At 48.4% G+C, this 21,706-nt stretch overlaps 1 protein-coding gene across 1 annotated transcript in view; it reads right to left on the minus strand.

The window, feature by feature from the left end:
• The window catches only part of Pi3K92E (phosphatidylinositol 3-kinase 92E), a 56,717-nt gene extending 42,457 nt beyond the window's left edge, over positions 1 to 14,260 (minus strand). Inside the window, exons 1-3 of the mRNA XM_077654938.1 lie at positions 14,013 to 14,260; positions 4,032 to 4,259; positions 895 to 1,126 (exon numbers count right to left, since the gene is read on the minus strand). Of these exons, the coding sequence (XP_077511064.1) occupies positions 895 to 1,126; positions 4,032 to 4,178 (379 nt within the window). The 5' untranslated portion in view covers positions 4,179 to 4,259; positions 14,013 to 14,260. The remainder of the gene's footprint in view (positions 1 to 894; positions 1,127 to 4,031; positions 4,260 to 14,012) is intronic.
• Positions 14,261 to 21,706: the final 7,446 nt, after the last annotated feature.

Raw genomic sequence — 21,706 nt, forward strand, 5'->3', positions numbered from 1 at the left:
AATTTCCGTGCTTCACCATCATCTCCGATGTAACAGCTGAAAGTAAAAGCCTGACGAGAGAGCGACAGGGTATTTTCGCTTGACAAAATTCTCCGAAGTAAGGTATTGGAGACAGTTTAGTCACAATATGATGATGTTTTCCAGTGCGGATCTGACTGTTGATGAAGTAAGTATACAGTTCGAGTAGCTTTTAATGCAAACCTCTGAGTGCAGGAATCACTGGGCCCCATTTTGAGAGCGCCTGTGATGAGAAATGAATATACCACACACCAAAAAGAACGCATCGAATAGCAAGTGCAACACATTTGACATACATAGGCCAAGAATAATCCATCTTCATCCTTAAAGTCTGCCTCCTACTCACTCCTCCTAACTAATGTGCACTGCAGCCTTCTTACTATGAAGAACGGGCTGGATTGTCAGTGCCACCACTTTTCTGAACCGACGGCAGCATCACTTCGGCTGCTCACGCATGATCAGGCGAAGTATGCAAGGGGTGCAACGAATACTTCGGTATTCTGACATGTCTGGGGGCAGATTTGTGGTCAGCACTTAGAAGAGCGGCAGTAGAGTGAAGTGCCCAGTGTATTTCTTAAATATTTTTGGTTCACGCTTTTGCAGATACGTTCCGCGCATGTTTCTCTCGAGGAAGGGGGGTAGACTGTTGCCCTCCCTTACATCCGCGTGTCACCCAGTCCCGAGTTCATGGCTTGGTGTGGTATCAGTTACGACTTGGTCCCGACACCCTAAAGTCCTGGATGTTGAGGTGCGTGGTTTTTCGCACCAAGTACATTCGTGGGAGTTCGAGCAATACAACGGAAGACTGCATGAACAAAACAGTGCTTCGAGCCCGTCAAACGTGGCCCATGGGCTCATCACCGAAAAGGCACGTACCTTTGCCGATGAGCAGTCCTATCTGGGCGTTGACAGCACGGTCGGCCTTGTCGGTGCGTCGGTCGACAAGCTTGAGCAGTGCCTGAAATGGCCTGACATCGCACAGCCGGCGCTCCTCGTCCGTGAACTCCTCCCGCTCCGAGGTCCGCTCACTGACGCACGTGAACACGTATGCGTCGCGATCTCGCAGAGCCCGGTACAGTGGCAGTTGGCGGGCCTCGCGCCATGTAGACTGCGCCCAGTGAGGCGGAGAAGAAAGGCAGAGGATAATAACTGGTCGTGCTGGAAAAGTGGCTCTTGCTAGCCATGGGGAGCTTGCACTGAACACACGTGAGCGATAAATGGTCCAGATGGCCGCCGCACTAGGACGTTTGGTGAGCATTACTCTACACTTCCCACTGAACGCCAGCAGTTCACACGGAAGCGGCGCCCATGGGAGTCGCTCCACCAACCCCCCTGCTCTTTCCCCGCCATCCCCAATCCTCTTCGATAGCTGAGATAATCTGTAGCAAGCCTTCATCGTCGGTTTGGCGGAGGTTCCTTCTGCTACGATCCTTCTTTGCACGCGTCTTCCCACGACTTTCTAACCAAGATCAGTGATACTTCACGTGTTCACGTGGCATTCAAGCTATTGCAGACGTCATAATGCTTGCGCACATTCATGTTTGGACACCAGAAGACAGTCCAAAGATAAACTATTAGCTGCTCGAAGGGAATGGCATCCTGTACAGCCTAAAGCTGGCTGGCTTGAAAGAATAGCAAACCATATACTAGGCGGAGCTGACAAGTTTGTTCGTTTGTAGTATTTAGAATCAGTTCATTTCCCCATTCTCTAGTATTGCAACAACTACCAACTGCGATGAGCTGAGTAGCATTAATTTCACCAATTGTCAGAACAAGCCCGCTCACATTTTATTATGGTATTGAAGGGTTTTGTATCAATTTTACATGTGATGCTATCTGGTGGCACACTTGGCGGCGGTCTGCTGTCATGAACAGTGCTTATCTTGTCTGTTATTCTGGTTACCCCAACGCGGGTATAATTGTATCTGCCTTCTACGAAAATAAACTAGTTGGAAGTTGCGCTCTGTACATGTTGTGTGTGTTCCTTTGTTGTGTCCGGTCTTCTTCGCGCAAGTAAGTGCCCGTTCAAAGGAGGTAAAGAGAAAATACTTAGTAGATAACAGCACTCACAAAGGTAGGTGCGCTGACGCATGTGGAAGAAATCATGTTTTCCAGATTAAGGTTTTGGTTATCCATGCAGTGTAATATAAGCACCACTGATTGTTCTTCAAGATTCATTTCAATATCTCGTCTATACTTTTCCCGTCTTTTCTTTTCCTTATTTTTGAGAATATGTTAGGACTCATGTATTTCTTCATACTTGCAATTTTACTTCAACTATGTGTTTCCGTCATAATGACGTCATTCTACTTGCGAAGTCAAATGGAAACCGCTGTTGCAACTAAGGATCGCAGTCGCCGCTGACGCCCATGCAATATCAAGTCCAACTTTCTCGGGCAAAATTTTTGAAAATTGAAAAAGTGTACGACACTCTTATGGAAATATTTAAGGTCACGGTCCGTTCTTCTGATTGGTAGCAAATTTCTTTCTTTTAAAGTGTTTCCATTCATCGCTTCGAAAAGTCAAGACTGCCGAAGAAAACGAATGGGGAACGCTTTTGACCACAGCGAAAACTTAAATAGAAAAATAAAATAAGACTGCCGTAGGGTGATATGCTGGTATATTGATTGTTATAGTAAAACCTTGCATTATATGAAAAAAATTCCTTTAATAAACGGTTTCCCGCTCAAAATGCTTTTGTCCAGAATGGCTGGGTATCGTTTGAACTAATTAACTCAGCTCTTCCATAAAAATTCTGTACTGTTTGCTAAAAGTACTTGTCGTGATAGGTTGATTTCAAGGAATTCAACAACTTTTCTTGCAGCCTCGTGAGCGCATGTTATCCTAGTTTAAAATTTTTGTTTTAATGTCAATTGGAAACAAAGTTTTATTTAGAGGCATGAAGTTAAATTGCAGCAGGCTAATCGTTTTTCCTTTCGCATTCAACGAAAAAAAGAATATGCCTTGCTGTAACGCCAATAGTCCGTCTTGCTGTTTCCCGTGTTCCTAGGAACTGCCTCTATTGCTTGGTAGAAATTTAGATAGTCATTGCTTCTTAAACGTGAACTGCGGATTTGGAAGGAAACAACCATTTTTTCACGGAGAGGTCGAGCAGCTGGGGGGCCGTTTTCCCACTCGTATTTCGACGCCTTTCATAACACTTAATAGTCGCTAAGGCACTTTTTATCTCAAATTACAAGTGACTTTTTTGGTTTATTTGTTGTGGTTTGCCAGAGGAATTCTTTGTGATGACACAGGACCCTCTGTAAATCGCCTTAGTGTTGTATGCACGCGTCGACAATATTTCAACCGAGGTAACCTCCATAGGTGTTTATACTAGGCTGTTGCACCGCCACTATCGTTCATTATGACTTTAGTTTCCACCCTGTAGTGAAGAAAATAAATAGGTATACATTCTACAAACTGGGCGCATTCTTTGCACATAGGGTTAAGATTATGACATGATAGATATACGACATAAGTTTATCTCGATTCAGTGCAGAATGCGCAAAAAAAAACTTACACTACTGAGCTCATTTATTCATTCCTTTTTTATTTCTTTTGGCTGCTTTTTTTTCTGTTGATGTGGTTTTCAGTGAATCATATTTATAACCGAACAATGTACGTAACAGTTGTGACATCACTGTTTCGGCGCTTTCGACACATAGTGGATTTTATTGACGCTAGGACTTGGTAGCCTAGTCCGGCAGGTTCCTCGCGCACTCATGCCTACTGACCCTTCGGTAGTTTTTTTTTCACCTGTATCTTCGTCTTCCTTAGTAATTCTCGCATAAAACTAGGCATGAAAGCATAAGAAAACATTGGAACAGCCTTCAACACAATACTAGAAAGAGCCATGAGAAAACCTTATAATTATGATTTAGAACAATATACTAGCGTCTCTGTGTAAACATGAGCAAGTTACCTGATGTTCAAAATGGCTTCGCGGTGAATGCAAGAATACAATCATCGCCTTGTGACTAACAGGGTAGACAGACGCGTGTATTGCTTACCTCCTTAACTTGTTCGAGCGTGGAGTCCTTGGGGACCTGCACTAGGAGCACGAGGCCATTGGGCAGGAGTACGGTGACCTCGATAAGGGAGTCGTGTCCCAAGTTCCACGGATCCTCCAGCAGGAGGCCGCTGCCCGGGGGAATCATGGCGCTGACTTTTCGTCATGCCGTCCAGGAAGGGCCAGCGTGCACAATCGTTTCGGTAGCGGCCGTCGACAATGCAGGATCCTGTGCAGGTATTCAGAAAAAGTGAAATGTGGGCGCAACAAACTGAGAGACAGACGAAAGGAAAAGCGAGGGCGATCGAGTAGGCAATGAGGTTTTTGAAGAGAGCGACAAGTAAGGTATCAGCTATTGACTGCGTGCACCAGCGTCTCGCGAATGCATATCGTCCACACTGCTATCGGCGCGCACTTAGCGTGGTTCAGCATTCATAACACTCTACCACCGCCAAGCTGTGACAGCAATGCCGCCAATATTTCGCCTGTGGCAAACTGCGGAGTGCAGGCGATGAAAGGCGCACATTGTGAAGAAAAACACAGTCATGATGCACAAGGATCGGCCATCAACTGTCGTTCATTGCAGCCCCTCTCACATTAGTCCCTCATTCCTCACGTAGAACACGACGCACTGACACCCTGAACATTGTGCCTTTTCGTGTTTTCGTAGCGAGAGCTACACTGGGCTACCAGTCGAGCATTTCGCGGTACATGGGAGAGGCCAGTTGTGCGCATGCGCCGTTACCATTGCAGCTGAAGAGTAGCAAAGTGCGGCGTGCTCTTCGCCATCACTGCGTCCGCGCGCCCTCTCCACCGTCAAAGTCGAGCGTGACGTCACGCGCATGAGCAGTTGTGCGCATGCGCCGATACCATGGTAACCAGAGAGACCCCACAGCTGCGCCGCGTTCTTCGTCACCGCCTCGCCGCACGCCGCTCTATCACCCGAACCCCGCGTCGCATGCGCAGGATTGCGTATAAAAGGCGGAGATGTAGTGGGCGTCTGTATCACAACGTTTGACATGTATGAAGAGAAGGAGATTCCAGCCGCTGCTAAACGGTGGTACATAGGTATAGACAAAAGAAGATTAACTCTTCCGATCCTCAGGTTCTCGCCTGGTAGTTGGCTTGAACCAAATAAAAACGCTGGAGTTAGTGCGTGCGTGAAACAATGTAGCACCGCCGTCCGACATCTCCCTTTGATCGCGGTGAATAATGGTGAAGCCTGCAGAGTTCGGCTTCTGGAATGCGGCATTATCGTCCAAGGAGTCTACGTGGCACCGGGAACATCTGTCAAGCAGACAATTGATGTGGTTTCCACGTGTATACCAGCCTATGGCACGGTTTCACAGGTGTGTGAGCCTTTGGGCGATTTCAACAAGAAACGGGACTCTCTCAAAAGTTTGATTTTAATTTAGCTTCGGACCCTCACGTCCAGACTACACAATGGGGAACTACTATAGAGCTTGTATACTAAAGAGGCTCCACCAAATCGAAATACTGTATCGACAAAATTGAGACCGCTGCATGCTACTTCACAGATCATCGGGCAGTCTTCGTCTCTGTCAAGCAAAATGAATAAAAGATGTGTATACCCAATGTATCTCATTGCTAAACATACAATGACCACAACAAGTTCAACCAGGAAAACGAACCTCTCGCTATATATATCCTGGCATAGCCGAGCTAAGCCACCGCCAATTTTTTTAGAGTGCTTTAAGTTTTTTTATTCCATGTCGACAAATCTGGAACAACCTTGAGGGTTCCTTGCGTATTTTTCCTCCTGAAGAGTTTTCCAGTTTACGGCTTATGGTTTTGGGCGGTTTAACGTCCCAAAGTGACTCAGGCTATGAGGGACGCCGTAGAGGAGGGCTCCGTAAGTTTCGACCACCTGGGGTTCTTTAACGTGCACTGATATCGTACAGTACAAGGACATCTAGAATTTCGCTTCCATCGAAATTCAGCCGCCACGGCCGGAATCGATCCCGCGTCTTACGAATCAGCAGCCGCACGCCATAACGACTGAGCCACCGTGGCGGGTTAGTTTGCCTGTACATTGCCTTTATATATTACGATCTAATACACTGTTATTCTTTGTATTCCCATTTGTAATCGCTCCTGCAATGTCTCTCACCACAGACAGCAGTATCTGTATATAAAAAAACTCAAGCGTCTCATGAACTGAAGAAACAAAGCTTTAGACAGTTTTGGGTACAACTTTTTTATCAGCGCCGGTTCTTTTTGTCCAGTAGAGTGAATGGCTTCACTTGCTGCTTGCTCCAACTTTAAAAGCGTTGTAGACTTGTGCTGGGCTTAGCACTCGAGCTTAGCACCCAAGAGCGGCACGCAGCCAGATGAGGGTCAAAGATGAATGTTGCCGTTAATGTCCCCTAACGACAAGCAACATCGTTCATCGGGCAGGTTGTGCAAGAAGTTTTGCATAAGGAACACGCAAAATTTACTGATAATTCCTAAATAAGCGATTGCGGCTCACTGTGGCCTGTAGGTTAACACATTTATTTCAGGGTAAATCAGCAGTATCGGCAGACAGAGATAAATATGCCCGCGCTGATGTACGTGGACGCATACACAAGTTATGTGGCGTGATTTACACAAGAGTTGTCCACGCCAAGTGACAGCGATGGCGCTTAGTTTGCATAAAAGAGGTCAATAAAAACTTACTCCCACTTATTTCACCGCATCCTCATAGTGGCGCCAGAAGGACAACGCAAGGACCAAGTCTCAAACGATTCCTTGTACCACGTACCCAGCATGGGCGGCCGAATGTGGTTGAGACCAAATGTTGGCGAGGATTCATGGCCGCGGCAAGGCTTATATCTGCTGTATCCTAGTTTGCCTTTGGAAAGAATGTATTTCAAGGGAATGACAGCAAAACCTGGTACTCTTCCCCCTATGTGCAGCAGGCATTGTTCATCTTTATTTTCGCCATCAGTGCTGAATAAATTTATTGTACAATCACCCTTGTCAATGTTCAAAACGTGATCGGCATTTCCGGGTTTCTACGGAAGGCCAAGAAAGCATGAAAGTGTTCATCGTTCAAGTGGTAGCAAATCCGATCGATCAAACCGTTAAATCATGTCGACTTGAAAGAGTATAGGCATCTAAATTTTGGGTGCCTATTTTCTTGTTTGGAATGATGCGTAAGGCATTATTTTACATCGATTACCAACTGGTATTCTCCAATGATCGCTAAATAATTTATAATCGCATTTCTTTCACGTGCAGTTTCTGTTTCGGTTTCAGCAGTCGAAAGAGGACTGTGACGTCAGCGTGTACTTACAGATCGCATTAGACAAAGAAAACTGCGATATAATCGCTGATTCCGCATTCGTTGTCATTGCGGCTCTTTATGAAGGCTGGCTTCCGCACTGCAGTAAATTAAAACGATGAAGCAGCGATTATATGGACGTTTTTCCATGCCTCACGTTACACAAAAGCGCCCTTTGACGTCACAGCCATCGTTCGGATGTTGAAACCGAAACCGAAACAGTATGACGGGAAAATTTTGATTACTCATTCATTATTCAGCGGTCGCAGGCGAATATCACCTGGTGATTCACGCGTAGTACTGTCTTCCGCATCATTGTAGAGAAGAAAACGGGCCACCAAAATTAGTGTCTTTACTCCTTTAACACACGTCTGTCTCTAAACATTTGTGTGGTTGTGATGCGTACTCTTTGTGCATCGATCATTCGCATGCGATCACTTGAAGCACCAAATCGCTTAATGTTAGTACCAATTCTGGCGCTCAGGGGATAAGTGTACGCGTGCTTAGCATGACCGATGCAGCGAATACACCGTTTAGATATTGAAATTCTTAACTGAAAAAAGGAGCATTGGCGGTTTATAGGGTTTAATGTCCCAAAGCGACTCGGGCTACGAGGGACGCTGTAGTTGAGGGCTACGGATAACTTCGATCACCTGTTTTTTTTTATTTATAACATGCACTGACATCACACGGTGCACAGGCCTCTAGCATTTCGCCTGCGTCGAAATGCGATCGCGCGGCCGTGATCGAACCCGTGTCTTAAGGTGAGCAGCCGAACATCATAACCACACAGCTATCCCGGCGGTTTCAAAGAAAGTGAATTGTAATCATTTTGATAACAGATTTTATCTCCTCCGTCTGATTTTAAAAGCGCTAATGCCAATAAATGTAGGTCATATATCGATCACATATTTGCGGATGCAAATATTAGCGAAGCTTGCCAGCGCGGTGTGATCTGTGTGCTGTTCTTCAGATGGAGAATTAATTAAAAAGCGGAGAGTAAAAATTATCTTGACTGAGGACTCGTCGATCTTTTCAAAGGCAAGCGCGTCGCCTGTAGAAATTTAAAAGGCAATTAAGGCTGAATGTTATTGATTTTTCAATCATTGGGCCCATTCGATTCGTTATGGCTAATATAAACAGAAGGTAATAGACATTCAGTCTTTTATTTCAATATTACAGCCGCTGACATGTCCTTCAAAGTTAATACTAGTATGGACGTTTCTGTGCGGACTGCTTAAGTGACATCAAGTTTTTCACCTCCCTGTTAACGATTAGAACTATACACCTAAGCTTGTGGTCGTCAGGACACTTGCAGCGGAGTGGTGTCGACACTGCGCAATGAGTTTTATCGACTCTATGCGGAACATGCACCGTCGGCACGTGATACAGCGCGACGCTTACGTGATGCCTGCCATTTTTGCCAGCCGGATCATCCCAGCATTTCCCTAGTATTTCCAGGCACTCCATGACGCAAGCGGAAAGAGCAGATCTGCTCGCATTACAAAGAAGCACGAACGGCTATACAGACGAAGTACTTTTGGAGGAGTCGTAAACTTCATACAGTTTCTTCGTGAGACAGTTGGTTAATTCTTGGCTTGAGAACTTCTCTCTGCAAAAGAGAACAATCTCATGTGTGCGCCCACTTCTGTCATGTGATGCTACCTTATTCACGCGAAGTTTTCGAGCACTTAACCAACTAGCAAACCGGATTTATATGCAGGCTTTCTATTTTATTTAATGCAATCAATCAAATGCACTTCATCGCTAACAATTACAACGCTTCCTTATGTTGCCGCAGCGGTGGCCAAGTGGTTGAGCATCCTCCTCGCATGCGGGAGGTGCGGGGTGGGTTCGATCCCCAGTGCCGCCGGGTACCCAGCGGTGATACAATGGGTACCAACTTTTCTCTGGTCTGTTGCTCGGCTTATTTAGGGTGAAATGTCTCGGAGATGGGTCTTTGACCTCACCTTGAGAAGTCGAAAAATGCCTTGTACCATGGCGCTCTTTGGCCATAGATGCATTTGAGCATAAGAATCCATAGTCATCATCATCTTCAGTTCCTTATGTAGTTATCAGTGGTTATTTACAAATATGATGAAACGATAGCTGCCTGACCATGAAAACCAATTTTCAAAAGCAGCGATCTGTAGCAATAACAGTCTCTCTTTGTGACATACGTATTGTGGAAAACGATGCGCCCTGCATACAAATCCCATATTATCACTTAGAAAGGTCGGCACGTGTGTGCGTTTTTGGTTATCTGGTGCTATTTACGACTGCGTTGATGCATAGGCATGATAAAGATTCACGTAGGATCACTGACCGCCGCTCGCAGGGTGCGCTTTGGGAAAACGACAGATTAGAAATTGGCCGCGGCCACACTATTACGGAGATCGTGTTACGGCTTTGCGCAAGCAAGGCATTACGATGTTGACACCGCACCCACACGCATGCCCACGTATGCACGTGCAACGCACTGGATTCCGCCAAACTGCTCCAACCCGTTTTTTAAGGGCACTGAGGCCCTGTCAACGGTACATGTCCATGATCGCGTGACAATTTGCGCAACACTGGCGGATACGCTTCGCGCCCATCTCAATTCAAGCGAAACGAATTGATGCGGCAGTGTCTCGGTATAACCTTGCCGACTTGCGTAAGGCGCCGGTTTTCTTTGAACCCCGTCGGGAAAAAGAGCCCAGCTCAGACGTTACTTCTTTTTGTTGCTCATCGAAATTATCCGAAACATCCGGGCGGAAGTGGAGTTTTCTAGTAGTTAATTCATTGCCGTAAAATAAGTACATGGCTGAAACAACCTCCACTCCTTGTGAGCACTGTACAAATAAAAGGGACTTCAGCCATTTGCATGCTGTTATGTTAAGCTATAATAAAAATATATTTCATGCAGTGATAACGCAAGGTGTTCTCAGTATGCCGTATTCAATTGTGTGGTTCTTTTAAATTTAACCATTTAGGCTGAGTTGAGGTCATTTAAATGCGTCGCAAGACGGAACATCGACTCTCTCGAACGATGAGCGAAGAATCGCAAGAGCTCTTGTGCATATTAACTCGTGCGCGCGCAGTTTCACGAAAACTTTTCTCCTGATTACGGAGTTAATCCGATCATTGCTTTGTTTTTCGGGCGATATTTTTTTACACACAGCGCCCAAGAACAATTAAAAATTCCAGGAGGTTCATAATTCCTCTTTCATAGGTCATCTCTAAGATCACCTCTAAGCGTGTGCCAAGATTTTGCTTGATCATCATGGACATAAACACTGTATTCTTGTATTGAAATCCTCCGAAGTGTGTTCAACACGTCAAATGCTTTATGCAGAGGAGATGAAAACCCTGAAGCTACAACCAACACTTGTGACTTCCACATAAAATAACGAGTAGCGATGTCATTTTCAGTGCGGTGGTGTGGCGCTTGAATGGTCCGACTGTAGGAAGGAAGGAATGCCTCAGACGTTGCTGGCACATACCCACTACGGGGGAGTGGCCAAGACACAGGCGGTTAATTGCTAGATACAGGAATGTTTTGACGGGAGAAGGAGTGGTAATAGTAAGTAGTCTGATAGTGTCAGCGAGAAATCCCTTAAAATATCTTCTTTTACAATGTTATCTGTCGAAGAAACGTTGTCTCGTTCCGTGATGTCCGGCGCCTGCACAGGTGCCTCTACGCACACGATAAGCGCATGCAGTTGCAGAGCATGGGTGAGTTTTCACCATTATCACCAACAACAGCGTAACTGTATCTACGGTAGGACGAGGGCTTCTCCCACATCCCCGTAATTAATCGTGATGAAGCGATGGCGTACAGGTAGAACTTCCACTTTGCGTGCAACAGGACCGCGGTTTGAATCCTGGTTCTGCCGCAATTCGCCACCATAAAAGGGGAAAATCCGTACATTGATGCAATTAAAGGACGAGGCCTGCGTTGGGGCCTGATCCTGGTAGAGCCGACAACACAAATTCTAACCAGAACAGGATTTGGCCACCTTGGTCTAGTACTGTTCACAAGCTAATACATGAAGACAGCAAACAAGTAACTTATATGCTTACTGTACTGCGTTCGCGATTCCCGGATTCATCGCCTCTAAAGCACCATCTACAATAGCACCCCCATCCCCCCCCCCTCAAAAAAAAACAATCGTGGTTTATCGGCAGATGTCATGGTAGGCTGTGATAGTGTCATCTTAGGGACCCTAGTCACTGTGGAGACAAAAGAGCGGCCGAAAGCGAGTTTTCTTTTTGTAGCGATAGCTACATTACGGTAGCGTTTCGAGCCTTCAGCGTGGCGGCGCCGCCACCCTGTGGCTGCGCTGCCACGCTGTCACGTGGTTGGTCACGTGGTGTGGAGCAGCTGCCGGCGGCGCGGCGCAGTGGCTGATCACGTGGTTGGTAACCTGACCAGCCATGTGGTACGGAGCAGCTGCTGCTGCTAGTGGCGCGGCGCGCCGGCGAAACCCAGCCGCCACAGCTGTGCGCATGCGCCGTGTCAAGTGAGACGAAGATGAAGAAGGAACGTGCACCGAAACGGAGCGGCGAAAGACTGACTTTGCAATTCAACTGAACAAGTTCCACTCGGCCAGCTGTAGCTATCGCATCACTCCAGGTTTAACCAGAGGTTAACCACCGCCAATTTTTTTAAATGTTAGTACAGTTTTCTCTTTTTTTCAGCGACTGTGCAGCGAGTAAATGGTAGTTTGCAGAAAAAACGCCGCATGAATTCAAGTGTATACCTGATTGGCGCCTAACGTAAGCCGGCCCCTTGAGTGCGAAGCTACATGAGGCCAGGAAAAAGCATAATTAGACAAATGATTGACCCGCATGGAAGTCGGAATAAAATTATGGCTTTGACTTTTTTGCTGTTAGATTTTGCAGCACACGTGTTTAAGCCGTAGAGGGCAGTTTGATTTGCGTTTCAAAAATGATAATCGTTCAAAGCTTTGTCGGAATCTTGGTTCCACTCGAACGAATGCCATGGACACATCCTGTATAACATTTTCCTCTAGTCTGCCATTACCTAACACTGATTTTTGAGGAAATTTTGCGTGGATTACGAAAGTCGCTTGAGAGGCCGTGTTTAGACGGAGGCAGACCTTTTTGCCCATAAATATTCCTGAATAAATTTGGCCACCACGAAGGTCGACACCGCTGATATTTATAAACTATGTCGAAATGCGAAATAGGTTCTGCTGACAAAATCACGCAACAGATTAAATAAGGCTTACACGAATTCCCGGCGGGGGATGAAATCCACAGTAGGTCCAGACCACGCAGCAATCAGTGACCAAAGCGAAGACATGGGGCAGTGGGCTGTTAAGCAACTTTACTCGCTTTCCATGCAGCAATGAAAGAGTGCGCACTAATTTTTTTGCAGCGCCACGTCTTGTTGCGACCATGGGCGCCATGAGCAACTGATCTCGAGTTACCCGTGTCTTGCGTCAGCAGCAGCCGCCGTGAACCCCCGCAAAAGCCGTGGTCCTTTAGGATAACCCTCCTTTGCTTTGTATTCTCTGTGCCGCTGTAGGAGAGACTACTGGTTATATGGCCTGCGCATCAGGTATGCTGGCAAAATTCACATGGACTTTTTGACCACATAAGCTACGTCCTCCACAGGAACGAGTGTTACTTAATATGCAACCCATATTGTGAAACCTAAACCAAGGCAGTTTATTCGGAGGTAGATCGCAAGCCACGCCAGCTTCCCGTTGGTTACTACTGAGGGCCGCTTGGGGTGTCAGCGTCGCAAGTAGGCAAGAATAAACGGCAGCGGATTTCAATCCCTTAACCATATTGTATCCTATCAAAGAATGCGACAATAGTCCACCAACTAGTGAGATCATGTTACCGCAGAAAGCAGTTCACCGAGAGCACCAGTTACCAGCCCACCTGAACCTTATGGCCCAATTTAACGAAATCTTCAACGAAATTAATGCGCCAATTTTAGACCATACAATCTGAGGTGACAACAACGACGTTTGCTCTTCAGAGAAACTCTGTACAGCTAGCTTTTGCTCTCAAAAGCGTTCAGTGCCTCCTGAGAAGGGCACTGGATGAGGCTGGTACACGAATCTGAAATAGCAGCCCGTTTAAATGGCAGTAATGGAGGTATAGAGAGGATCAGGCAACTAAACCTAGCTATCCGGTATGTGTTGACGTACACGAAAACAGCGCAGTATAAACTGGGACGAGAAAACATCAGCACAAGCTTGGACAGCAGTCATGCCTGCCAGTCGCTTCACCCTGGCCTTAGTACTGTTTTGCCTTGGGTCCGCTGAGGCCTGCAGAAGCTCATGCAGGAACTAGAACCACCATTGCCTACTCCTGTTCAGCTCGGCTGCGTTAATGTTTAAAGGAACTAAACAGATGGTTTAGGAGCTACACCTGTCCTGGAGCTTTCATTTCTGAGAGCGGCCTCTAGCGGCGTTTAGAAGAGACAAGACCTGTAAACTACATTTATTTGTTAGAACTTTAGAAGACAACGCTAAAAACACATTGGGGAAGCTAACAAGGCCATTATCAACGGGTGTATAAATGCGTGAAAACTATCTGGCGACCGGGATATTTCCGTGTGGTTAGTTGTACTCAGGCGACGGTGAGGGTTAGCGCCATAGACGTACGAGCTATCATGGGGTTTGTAACTCGCTAAACAGCGCCCCTTTTACACAGCAAGAACAGGAGACCTACCTGATGACGTCAGTGCCCTCGGTGGGCTATGAAACCAAGAAGTATGAGACCACCAAAGACGAGTCCTGGTGGCCACAGCCGAGGTCGCAAAGATCGCACGCCACTGATCAAGTTCCGTTGCCCGCACGCTTCCACTCTACGCGCATCTCCCCGCTGCGAGACGGCGACGGAAAGGCAGCGACAGTCGCGGCTGCGGCGACAATTCGGAGCGCTGCGGTTTCCGGCGCGTTCTAATCGAAAAGGAAGCGTTTTGAAAGTGCACCAGCCCGCGGTTGCCGCTTCACGTGGCGAGGGGTGTGGATATCCTGTTTCCCTTTCGAAGCCACGCACAGGCGGAAAGCCGAGAGACGACGCGGCGTGGCGGGCCCTCCCCTCCCCCTCCCCCCACTTCCAGCCCTCTTCATCCACAACCCGTGCTGTGTGCCTCGGTTTTGTTTTACGCGGACGTTTTGCAGTGCCGAGGCTACACCGGGAACCTTGTTTACAAGCGCCAGTCCGATACCGCCGAAGCTGTTGTGTCGCTCTCTTGTGTAACGCCCACCGCACGTAGGCTCTCTGCTCTGCCAACGGCAGCTCCGGCAAACAAAGAACTGTTACAGCCAAACTGGGCGCGACGCGGCGCGCGATGATGTAGAGTCGGCGAGTGACGCGTCGCCTCCGACGACGGATGGCTCACGCTGGGTGACTTGAGCGCACTCTTTCGCGCTTCTCTGCTTCTCCGCGACGACTCCGTGGAAGGGCATCGAGAGTCGTTGGCCTGCGATGCTAACTGAGGGTTTGGTGACCCCTTGCAGCATGTCGTGGCCCGTCTTGCGAGGATTTCCTCGAAGTCTCAAGCCCTCGTATAGAGAAGGCGGCTGCTATGCACGTTTGCATGGCCTTGTTAGGTGTAAGGTGCAGCAAAAAAGAAAACGAACACATATTTCCAACCTTTCGAGAGTAACTTATCTCCCTGGATTCAAATTACAGAAAATTTAAATTGGCAACATTAGTCAAAATTTTCTATAAGGAAAGGAAGGGTGCAGTAAAATTCTCACTTAGGGTAAACAACCCAAGCGTGCTGTGAAAGGTGGAATGAAGATGGGGTCGAAAGGATGGAAAGAACTGGAGCCGCCGAAGTTAATTACCCAAAAGGAGTTTCCACCACGTGGCGACTTTAGGCGTGTACTTACTCCGCAAAGAACGCCGAGGTCCCTTGAATTGTGCTACATCGAAGAGCTTACACCGCCGTGATGGGCAGCCAAGATCGTGCTCAGCAGGCGCTTGCCATACGCGCTGCGCTATGGAAAGTCTCCTGTGATGAGGCATAACGATTAATCACGAATATTTCGGGTATCATCCACTGTTTTAATTTTGTATTTGTGCATTCGTAAACTGTACTTTTGACCCAAGAATGAGCCAGACAGTAATATGCAATATTTCTGGTGGCCGTGTGCACTACGAAACAAAATTAAAGAATCGCAGTGCCAGGGTTTATTAGAAGGCACAATATGTGTTAGAACCGAAATAAATAAGCCTCTCGATAGACCTCAGTTTTTCTTATAACCACACTAGCGAGGCAGTAGAGTTATTCAATGCCAAACGGAGTCCAGTGTACGAAGATTCATTTTTTGCTCTAAGGTGCTTACGGCGTAGTACAGAAGTCAAGAATCCCTGCGTAGCGCATTTCCGGAGCTATATAGCGATGTGTTGAAAAAAATGTCTCGATGTATACTTCTTCGAGTGAAAAAGACGTGAACATGCATGCTACACGCTTGTTTTTGAGCAACTCGAACTGGCGCACTTCACTTATTTTCAGCCTGCGTCTATATGCTAACATCCGGTTGCGACATCATGATTGAGAGGTAAACTCCATTGCTGGCTTCGTTGCTAAATGTACAGCTGACCAACGGAAGTAATCCTGAACATTTAATCAGGAAAGGAACCGTCATCGTGCCCTACACGGTACTGCAAACGGGATAAAGGCCTTGCTCCGGCCACCTAATGAACTTTTCTGTTGAATGCATATTTATATTACACGTTTTCTTTGTCTCCTATACGCCCCTGAGCACCCTAAAAATCAAAACGCCTATGTGCGAATGGCGTTACATTCTGAAGAGGACAGGAGTAGAAAGTAACAACAGGAGTAAAAAGAAGTAAGCTGTCCTCTACCGCACTCTCTGTCATAAAAGAGAGTGCGCTAGTGGACACCTTACTCCCTTTTTACTCCTATACACGCTTATTTGTTTATATATCGAGTACAAAGAGAGCGTACAATTTTCGTTACAAAGAGCATCCACATCGGCCCTTCTCTCTGAACCAGATTCATGTCGCAGAAATAGCTAGGTTACGCTCATTCTCAGGTTGAGTAGCGCGATTTGACCCTTTGTTTGTGCCGACCGGCAACAAGGATCATATCGGTCCTAATTCTGAGGCTCCAAAGCCTGAAAGGGATTTATTTTACATATAAATCTTTCTTAAGGGCGGGATCTTACCTCGGAGAGACAACGATATCACTGGCTTCCTAACTGCATGTGCTTCTATGTGTTTCGTTAGTTCTTGTGCTCGGCGCACTGGAAGGGGTGGGGGGCACTATCAACATTGGACACATATAACAGTAGTTCCCGGGGCCCTGCACAGATTTCCTTACGAAGCGCAACAAGTTAATTGCCTTTCCTGATTTTCTGGTTTACTTTCTGCCACTTGGTTCCGACCTTCAAGCGCAAAGCCACAAGCATGACGTCGCCGTAGAGGCTGCCACGTGGCGGACGTCTCACACGTGTCTCACCGCACCCTGGTGGCGTTCACGGACAACCAGGCTGTTCAAAGCGCGCACTGGGCACGATGGAAGTCACACAGCTCTCACTGCTTGATCGTCGCCGGCAGTAAAATAAAAAGAATGAAGAATGTGGAGGCGCTGATTGTAAACACCGGCCATATCCGCAGATCGCCATCCGGTCGCCAGGGCAGCTCCGGACGCACGCGCGTAAAAATCTTCGTGGCCGTCGGTGCTGCGATGCATCCGGAATGGGAGCGGCCTTACCGTAAGGGCCTGTTTTGGTGACAGCGAAAGGGGAAGTGCCACCGCTTGCACTTGTCGCTGGAGTGCAGTTCAGCAATGGAAGAACCGACCTTGAGCCAAATGTGGTGCAGGTGTGCTGTTGGGGCGTACGGGAGTCAGGCGCTCGCCCTTGAATAGCGCTAAAGGTGTGTCCCTTCGCCGGAGCCATTGCGCCATCTTTGGTAATAAGACTAACTTCCCTGTGGTCATTCCCAAGGATACTAGCTGTTCCATTCGCAAAAAATAATAACCAGGGGCCGAATCCACAAACGAGTTCGCTTTACGCGTTCGCTTTGCCGTGGCGTCAATTTGACGTAGGCATCGTGGGGAGAAGTATGGGACGAACACTGTGGGAGGAGGAGGAGGCAGGCAACAGCCAATCGGCATTGTTGGGCGGTCCCATCTCGGCTTTTTGCATGTTTAAGGGGCTATATAACTTCGGCGCGTTTTTAACCTCTCGTGCCGACACGCACGATCGCCTGAGCAACGGCCAAAATCGTCCGACTCACAGACTGCGGGAGCCGTACAGTTGCCTCGCTGCCGACTGTCGCATGGAAGCCCCCGGTAGCGAGCAACCGTAGCGCGCAGAGTATTTTGCGCTCTGTTGTGAGCGCACTTTTCCTCGTTGGTCCAAGATGGGGGTTTTAGCTATTCGCATAGCCGGCGTACAAGTCCCTTCGACAGCCTGAAATGCCTTCGGAAGGCATCGTCACGCATGTCGAAAGGATTGTCATGCACGCGCGACCGCCGATGCCGCCGATAACGTCCGCTGAGCACCGCTAACAACAGAGGGGCGACGGGAGGAACCGGCATGTTTCTTCTCGCGCCGAAGCGAACGCCACTTTCAGAGTTCCACACACAGCGACCGAATACGTTTGCTTTCACTTGATTGACATGTCTCGGGACGTAAACAAAATCCGTGGTCACGCCTCCGTGAAGTGATGTCACCCCCAGCGGTGACGACACACGGCCTATAAGGCCGTGGCGAGAGAGAAAGCGAACTGTTTCGTGGATTCGGCCACAGTTTAAATACAGTGCCATACGTTTTCTTCTGATTGGGACATTTATGCTAAGTGCGCCTTCATGTGTCGAAAATTCAAGCCGAATTGCTTCTCTAGAAAGGTGACAAAATATCTCCATAGGCTGCTCCATACGCCTCCCCCCCCCCCCCCCCCCATCTTCAATTAGTACTGACAACCATTGTTCAGAGATTCTGGATCACGCTCAGTTCTATTTAAGCAAGGTTGTGCTCTTCCCGGCGCTTGTGTTTCAAGCGTTCTAACGCAACTTGCGGCGGTAGCCTTGGATTATTTTAAACACAAAGATGCGGGAATGTCCTGTGGCTTTAACTGTGACCGAAACTGTCTGTTGGGCTCGGCTTAATTGTGGTGACCTAACGATCAGTATTGTGATGACCCCCATAATGCGCAGGTCCACACGGGACGGAGAGGCAAAGAGACACCGTATGGCTCAGTTTAAACAAACAGGTATATTCAATAATTACACATGATTAGGATTATACATCAGAGGCTGGGGCGTCCGAGCTTACGTGCCGACGACTTCATGGGGGCGATGGAGTGGCTCCGGAGTTGGGCTCGAGCGGTTGCTGGCAGAAGCTGCACGCCGACGGGCTTCGGCGCTGAAGGCCCTCTTGGCGAACGATGTCGTCCTGAGCGTGCTTGCAGTAGAATTTCAATAGTCGTCCGTTTCTTCGAGGATGGTTCACAAACCCTTCCTCTAGTGTCGTTCGGCTTGGAAGATGAACAGGAGGCGAGCTTGTAGATGATGACAGCAGAGCATAATTTTACAACAGAACAAACTTTGCACTTCTTTACTCATCGACCGGGCAGGTTAGTGCCTAAGTAGCATCACATTACATGCTAAGCATGGAGCCCCAGCTCAGACTGGACTGCATCCGTTTACATGTGCTTTTAAGCACTTGATTAACAAAGGACTAAGGGCGGTCATTTCCAGTGGCCCGCCCAAAGCATCAATTCTCCAATCCAAAATAACATGCGAGATGGGGACCACCCCTTTGGGTTGGGCTTAGCCTCGAACCCAGAGTCTGTTAACAATACAAACTAAATAAACAACAAAAACGCCACCACTCTCTCTCAAGTGAGAGTATACACAGGCTCTCTCTTCGGAGCTAATTCACTAGCGCCTGTCTTTCCACATTCTTGGCGAGTACTGCCTGTCCGCCATGACAGGTGTCCGTCGCGGCCCTTCTGGGAAGCTGTGGGTGCCTTCCCGGCGATAGCCCACGACAAAGGGGGGGGAGGGAAAGAATGTCGTCTTCGCGGTAGCGCATAGCGTCGGCTGTGGTACGGAGCGCTCTGGCCCGCGGACAGCTCCCTTGTCCTGGAATGTAACCGGAAATTGGGGAGGATAAAGCCTGTTTCCCCGGGGCGGCGGCGGGTCCGGTTTTTCTGGTCGTCACTCAAAGAGCATGGCTGGGTAATTGATGATGCCGCTGTCACGGGTCTCCGTCTACGCCGCGCCGTCGAACGTGGATCTTCGTAGCACACACGGAATGTCACACTCGCTCACCCTCCAGAAGAATGTTCTCCGAACATTTGAGTCTACGCAGCTCCCCTTGTCTTTCTGAATCGCCTCGCACAGTGCGTCCGACAAAACACTTTTCGCTGCACTCAACACCACTGCACAACACCATATGCCTCCGCTGTCAATACTGGCATCTCCAGGGGCAGCACTGATCTTCTTTTACAGATAAACATGAAACTCAGCACCCAAGCCTCTCCTTTCTAGTCCAAACTGGACGAAATAAATTTACCACAGTTAAAAAGGAGCTCCCACTTCTAGCACGATCACGGCACAGACAAAAATATAGATAACGAAAGGAAGTAGGGCAGGTTCTGCATGCGCTCCGCATGCTCTCCTGTGAAGGTGTTACTTAATGACAGAAAGGTTTAACTACCAACTCCGATAACTTAACACATAAGCACATAGCAATGTTATGAGCTGCGGCATTACACAATTCTAACCAGTTCACAACTCCGCTCTGTTTACGCCATTAGTCCGACTTAGCTTTCCGATTTCGCAGCGGATATCGGCCTTCATGAGTCATACTAAGTAAGTCTGTGCCCCTTTGTCTGCTTTGGGACTCGCGAGGGCTCGTGGCAGGAGCCTCTCCTGGCGTTATCTGCGCGGCAACCTCGCGCGCTTCTTCTTCTAGCAATGCATGAAGTAAATCCGGTGGCATTCCGGCCGTCACCTCGGGCGCCTGCCGAACAAATGCAGGAGAGGGCGTTTCTTGCGAACTATCTGCGCGCTCCGCTTCACTTCTGTCCCCATCAAAATCCGCGCTTTCCCTTTCCTCATTTCGTGAATACTGAACCGGTGCCGACTTGAGGCGATTTGCGTGTATCCTTATCAAACGCCGGTTCACGTCTCGGACTCTGAAGTTTACCGGAGAAAGCTTCTCGACAACCTCGCACGGTCCTCTCCACTTCGTCTGGAACTTACGAGCTAGCCCAATCTGCCTTTGGCAGTTTTCAATGTACACGCTGTCCCCCACATCAAACGGCGCGTCTCTAGCACTGCGATCGTGCACCTCCTTCCTGCGCTTCGCCGCTTTCTTTAAGGACTCCTTTGCGATGTCCCTCGCCACTTGCAAGCGCGATTCTAGCTCAACCTTATAGTCGTCCAGTGAAGCGTATGGGACACGACGGGGGCCCTCTGGCACTTCACTAGGCTGGTCCGGGTCTCGGCCGTAGAGAAGAAAGAATGGCGATTCGCCCGTGCTCTCGTGTGCTGCGGAATTGTAGGCAAACATTGCATACGGGAGCCACAAGTCCCAGTCCCGCTGGTCGCGCGAAACAAAATGCGACAGGAACCCGGCCACGGTTTGGTTCAGTCGCTCCACCGCGCCGTTGCAAGCCGGATGGTACGGTGTTGTCTGCTTCTTAGCGATCTTAAGCAGCTCGCACTCTCCTCATTAGCTGCGACACGAAGTTCGTTCCCCGATCTGTCAAGAGTTGCCTCGGGGGTCCATGTCGGAGCACGATCTGTTCGACAAATGCTCTTGCAACCGTGTCTGCCTTCTGATCTGGGAGTGCTACCGCTTCCGCGTATTTTGAAAGGTGGTCGACAAATACTAAAATGTACTTGTTTCCGGAAGTGGTCGTGGGCAATGGGCCCATTATGTCCATACCTGTCCGCTCGAAGGGAGCCGAAACCTCAGGGAACGGCTGAATTGGAGCTGGTCTTCGTCCCTTGGGTGTTTTTCTTTCGAGACAGGAATGACACTTCGCACAGTAGTCTCTAACATCCTGTCGCATGCCACTCCAAAAGTACAAACGCTCCACACGCCTGCGTGTCTTCGCTACGCCAAAATGACCGGCGCATGGCGCATCGTGAAACGCGCGAAGAACCCTTTCTGTCCACGACCGAGGTATGACGACTCTCTCCCAAGCGGTTTTCTCTGGTCTCCCTTTCCTGGTTGGCCTCGTGCGCCGACACAGGGTGCCGTCTTTGTCAATGAAATAACCTAGCTGTTCGGGATGAGACGGTGCGCCCTCTAAGCTTTCGATTATTCGCTTCAGGTCAGGATCTTTGCACTGCTCTGTGCGTAATTCGGCGGGGTCGACTACGGGGACAAACTCTTCTATAGCTGCCACGGCAGCTGTGCGGC

Source organism: Amblyomma americanum, chromosome 2 (assembly GCF_052857255.1).
Source record: "Amblyomma americanum isolate KBUSLIRL-KWMA chromosome 2, ASM5285725v1, whole genome shotgun sequence".
Lineage (NCBI taxonomy): Eukaryota > Metazoa > Arthropoda > Arachnida > Ixodida > Ixodidae > Amblyomma > Amblyomma americanum.